The sequence below is a fragment of the Hipposideros armiger genome, unplaced genomic scaffold (assembly GCF_001890085.2).
Source record: "Hipposideros armiger isolate ML-2016 unplaced genomic scaffold, ASM189008v1 scaffold_2720, whole genome shotgun sequence".
NCBI classification, from domain to species: Eukaryota; Metazoa; Chordata; class Mammalia; order Chiroptera; family Hipposideridae; genus Hipposideros; species Hipposideros armiger.
This window is the reverse complement of record NW_017734027.1, coordinates 149-5,861: the sequence shown is the minus strand read 5'-3', so window position 1 is coordinate 5,861 and position 5,713 is coordinate 149. Positions and strand designations below refer to the sequence as shown.

The window sequence follows — 5,713 nt, the reverse complement described above, 5'->3', positions numbered from 1 at the left end:
CATCAAAAGACCCATGTTTCCTAATTTGCATACAGTGCCATTTAACCTGGACCAGGCTGCCCAGCTTGACAAGTGGGATGTTTCCATTTTCTCTGCCCTGTTCACTCCTGAGTACAAGCTGAGGTGACTAATATACTGGGTAATCTTCTCTAACAATGACTGTTACTGCTCTGAGTCACTGGGTGTTTCTTGAAAGTNCCGCAGACCCCTTCCCTGGGACCCTGAGCCAGCAGGGGAGTGGGTGGCGAGGTGTGGGGAGTCCCCTCCTGTGGGAGGGTTTCCACTTCCCGGCGGATCTTGACCTGGGGGGAAAGGGCCGCGGGGGGATGGCCATCCCTAAGCGCCCTTCCCCCCTTTTTACCGGCCTGGCAGGCCGCAGGTGACTTCCTCTGTAGGTCGCGAAGGTGGTTTAAGGTGACAGCCTCCCGCAGGTTCGGAATGAATATACAAGCAGTTCCTCATTATAAGGGAAGTGGTTAAGGGTACACCTTGGGAAGACATAAAATACTAAAAACTACTCTAGCTTTCGGACATGGCCCGGGAACACCAAAGAACAAGCGATCTCTCCAAGGTGGTAGGAAACTGAACAGCTAGCTGAAAGGAATCTTCATAAACATGGGTGTATGTGTGTGCGTGGATCTATACATACATACTTATGTACATGTATATAGACAGAGAGAATATGAATATTTGATGAGGCTGAGGAATTGCCTTTACGGTTGGAAATGTGTAAGCTGGAGGCAGTAAACATCGCGAAGAGAAAATGAAACCTAGGTTCTGGTCTGCCTCCTCCACCAGGAAAACTGTTGTGTGGAAATGTATGCCACAGAGATATTTAAGGATAAAATGGAAAACCGAAGCTGTAGGGCAGTGAGGTGGTGTTAGGATATCGAAAGTCTCGGATCTGGTTAAGCAAGTGGCATTATTAACAGGCACCCCCCTCCCCGCTTGCTCTTTGTCCAGGGGCCTGGCCAACCCTCAGGACCTGCCCAGTTTGGAGTGGGCTGCAGAGATCCTGAGAGAAGACCAAGGCCAGGGACTGCCCTGGAATGGACTACCCTGTAGAGAGAGGACAATCATTAGAGTCTTTGGGGTGAATGATTCATTTTTCTACTGGGACAGTTTTAGTAAGTTCTTTAGATATTGTGAACATTATAAAAGTATCTTTTTTGTAATTGACCTCAGGTTGCATCTTATTATGTATGCTATGGAATCCAAATAAACCCTTCAAAAACCAAAACAAACTTTATTCTTGAAAGGAATCAGTCACTGTATTTACTACCTTAGCATGGGACCNCCCCACCCCTTCCCTGGAAAGCACAGAGGCCTGTGGCACTGGGGGTCGCAGGGCCAGCTGTGCTTGGTCAGTAAATGAGTATTAACTGGAGAGTGTTCTGGAAAGCAGTTCCTTTAAGTTGGTTCCAGTTATACTCTTAGATGTGAACGTTTTTGTTTTCTGATGAAAACCTTTATACTGGTCTTGCTGTAGGAGCAGATCTGCAGAAAGTGCCAGGAGTTATTTGGAATCTGAGGAATTAACTGTGAGCCAGCTCCTGCTTTGTCTGAGGGAAGGAAACCAGAAGGTGGAGAGACTAGAGAAAGCACTTACGGAAGCCAAAGAAAGGTATGAAATAGGTAACTTAAAATATGCATGCATTGCTTTTCTAACAGCTCTACTGAGATATCATTAAGATACCATACAATTCATCCACTTAAAGTGTACACTTCAATGATTTTTAGAATATTCACAGTTATGTAGCCATTATTACATTATAATTTTAGAATGCTTTCTCCCAAATAAGAAACCCAGTACCCATTAGTGCCCATTCCTCATTCCTCATTCCTCTCAGTAATCTACTTTCTGTCTCTATAGATTTACCTGTTATGGACATTTCATATAAATGGAATCATATAACGCATGGCCTTCTCTGATTGGCTGATGTCACTTAGCATAATATTTTCAGAGTTCATCCATGTTATAGCATGTACCAGTTCTTCATTCCTTTTCGTTGCTGAATAATATTCCATGTGTCACAAGACATTTTGTTTATTCATCAGTTGGTGAACATTTGGGTTATTCCCACATTTTGCCTATTATGAATAATGTTTGCTCTGAACTGTCATGCAGTTTTTTTGTGTGAATGCTTTTTGTTGTTGTTGTTGTTATTGCTTTTTTTGTTTTAATTCTCTGGGCTGTTTCACTGGGTGTGGAATTGCTAGGTCATATGGTAACTCTGTGTTTAATAGTTTGAGGAACTATCAAACCATTTTCCATAGTGGCCGCACCATTTTACATTCCCAAAATGTATGAGGGTTCCCCTTTCTCCACATCCTCACCAACACTAGTTGCTATCTGTCTTTTGATTATAGCCATCCTCATGAATGTGAAATGGTATCTCATTGTGATTTTATTTCCCAAATGACTAATAATATTGAGTATCTTTTTTTTTTTTTTTAAAGATTTTTANTGTTTGGGACAAAGAGACACACAGGGCTCTTTAATACCCTTGGTCATCAGCCTTCTCCTCCCAAACTGTGCCTCCCAAGCTGACCCCTTGCCTCCCTGCCTCTTCCTTATTTTTGTTTCATGGGCCATTTGAGGTGATTTTTAGATTTAGGCCATCATCTTCCTGACTTAGTAAAGCTCGCAAGACTTGGGACTTGTCTCACTCATGCTGGCCCATTTTTGCTGCTGTTTCCACAGGGATTCCCCCACTGCCATCAGGGCTTCTCAAGCATTTTGTCATACACAGGGAAAGGAGTTGGACATTTCCTCTAGAGATCTGCCTTCCAATCCTCAGGGCGAGGCTGAGGCATTAGTGGTTCTGTCCGATTTCACGCAATTATACTTTATAATGACTCTACGAAGTATTTTTTAACTTTTAATTGCAGATTGCTAGGCAAAGGTCATTAGGTATACTTTCTTTCTTGGGTTATAAAATGGGATGTCAACTTGGACATGTTGCTAGGACAGTAGGAGAGAGACATTACACAAATACGCAGAAAGACTGTTAAGTTGCTGTGTTGCACGAAGGTCAATGGTAAATGCTCAGAGGTGATGACAGTGTGACAAATAGTGGAATGGGGGCTGAGATCCTAGAGCATAAACTGTGGGAGTTCTAGTCCAGGAAGCCAATGAAAAGACTCTCAGGGGTAAAATGAAGAGACATTTAAAGTGTTATAATACAAGGTGTTTATGGCCAAACAAATAGATTCACATTTTCTCAAAGATAATTAAGAGATGTTCACAATTGTGAAAAAGAAAATTAACCTGACAGTCGGAGATGCTAGTGTCATGGCCTTATATCCCTGGTCCTCAGACACTTGTTTAAAACTTCATTCCAGGAATATAGTTTTATAAAGAGACAGAAAAGTCAAATAAAGCTCTAAGCTGCTGCTGCTGCTGCTGCTGCTGCTGCTGCTTCTTCTTCTTCTTCTTCTTCTTCTTCTTCTTCTTCTTCTTCTCCTCCTTCTTCTTCTTCTTCTTCTTCTTCTTCTTCTTCTTCTTCTTCTTCTTCTTCTTCTTCTTTTTCTTTTTTAATAAAACTCTATTTCCTACCTTTATGCCAAGGTAGTTTTGAAAAATCCATCCCATAAAATGTTCTCTGACAGGTCAGATGGGTAAATGTGAACATTCCTAATGGTCATACATAGTCTTGCCTTCGTCTGCTTGCTTCCTGGTTCCAAGCTCAGCGGTCGCTTTCTTTGTAGTATGTTTCCATTCCTTTACACGTACGTTTCTTTGGTGTGAGTCATTACTAAGAGAGACTGCACAGGCTCTTAACCTTTCCTTGCAGACCTGACTCTTCCGTTTCACAAGCAGTTGCTTTGCTCGAAGGCCTGTGCTAGTTTCCTAGCAGGGAAATGCTCCAAATGAATGAAGAGCATGACCTCGATGGTAGGAGGGCCACCTCCATGCTGCAAATTAATACCTGTCCCACAGTTTTTAGTATTTCATGGACGAGTTGGTTTCTGTTCCAGGCATGCTCCCTTCTGATACTTGTTGGTTCCCCCATGAGCCTTTGAGCCTAGTTACCATTCCTTAGGAAATCTACCACAGGAAGGGTGTGTGTGTGTGTGTGTGNTCTTGTAGAACACTCGCAAACCACGTTACTCGCAATCCAAGGTTTTACTGTATATGGAAATCCTCCTGAATGACTCTTGGTAGGATTCCTGGTCATCACACTGTCGTGCCCTTTTCTTCCTCCTCCATTTCCCAACTCCTCATCCTTTACACACCCATATACACAGACATACACATGCACATGCATACACGCTGAAGCTAGGATATGCCTTTGTTTAAAAGGAAGAGTAAAAAAATATTCAAAATAGGAGAGAAAGTAGGCAACTTTTGGAATACGTATTAGCAATTGCTAATGGATTTGGGGAGATTCATGGGGACCCCTTGCAGAGGAGAGACAGCTATATTTTCTGTTTGTAACTTTTCCACAGGAACTGCTGCCATGTCCCACCAACCACTTAGCTGCCTAACTGAAAAGGGGGATAGCCCCAACGAAACCACAGGAAATGGACCCCCAAATCTGGCTCATCCAAACCTGGACACATTCACCCCAGAGGAGCTACTGCGGCAAATGAAAGAGCTCTTGATTGAGAACAATCAGCTGAAAGGTAAGCAGCACCTGGCCCCTGTGTTTCTCCATTCACCCCGGACTTTCCTGAACATAATACCCTTTGTAATAAAGCTTGTTGGTGAACTCCCTGCTCTCTATCTGGTTCCCTGGGGCCAGAAAGAGCACAGAATTTAGCTTTTATTAAGGCCAAAACTGCTTTCATTGTTTACTTTTGAGTGAAGGTAAGCATGAAAAATATTTTATGTGTTTCAGGGAAATGGCATAATGACATTTAAAAGGAAAAAGAAAGAAGGCTGCTATTATTGCAGAGTTAGTCCAAATATTACCTTGTTAAAAGGAAGCATTCTAATATCTCAAGCCATTGCTTTTGGCAGGACCTGTGTTTGAATCTAGTTAGTCTCTGTAGTTATTCTCAGGTATTTGTGCTATATGGAGGTACCCGAATAAATTTTATTTTCTTGAGACTTGCGAGGACTAGAAATAACATTAGACCCGCTAGTCCCGTCTGGAAACGAAACCCACTCATCGTGCTACAGTCTTCTTCTGGCTGACCCTTGGGCCCAGGCCCAACATGGCATCTTTAGATTTAGAGCCTCATGGTGAAGTGGTCTGAGGGGCAGTGTGATTCATGAAACCAAGTCCAGTCCCCTGGTGTGTGACACCCTCACTCTGAACCCCATACAGAAGCCATGAAGCTAAATAACCAAGCTATGAAAGGGCGATTTGAGGAGCTTTCAGCCTGGACAGAGAAACAGAAAGAAGAACGCCTTTTCTTCGAGATCCAGAGCAAAGAAGCCAAAGAGCGCCTCACGGCTTTGAGTGATGAAAATGCAAAATTGAAGGAAGAACTTGGAAAACTAAAAGGGAAAACAGAAAGGCCATTCCAGGTGAGCAGACTGATTAGCTGTGGTTTTATTTTATTAATATTTGTAGTGGAATCCTATTTGTCTAGACTTCTAGATCAAAACCTTTCATAGTTCAGGTTAGACAGGTGTTTTGCATTATCTTGAAAGAAGTGTTCTTTCTGAGAATATTGGTTGGGGTTTTAAGGGTCCTGAATAATCGCTGTTGGGGGAAAGAAATTTGTAAAGCTTTGACCATATTGATTATAGTCAAAAGAA

The 5,713-nt window shown here is 42.5% G+C and overlaps 1 protein-coding gene across 1 annotated transcript; it reads left to right on the top strand.

Moving 5' to 3' along the window:
- Window positions 1-267: 267 nt before the first annotated feature.
- On the top strand, window positions 268-5,498 carry LOC109378719 (optineurin-like; the record flags this gene model as incomplete). Its single annotated transcript, XM_019635015.1, has 4 exons — window positions 268-431; window positions 964-1,127; window positions 4,453-4,629; window positions 5,277-5,498. Coding segments are annotated over exons 3-4 (388 nt in total), but the record flags the coding sequence as incomplete, so codon positions are not given.
- Window positions 5,499-5,713: the final 215 nt, after the last annotated feature.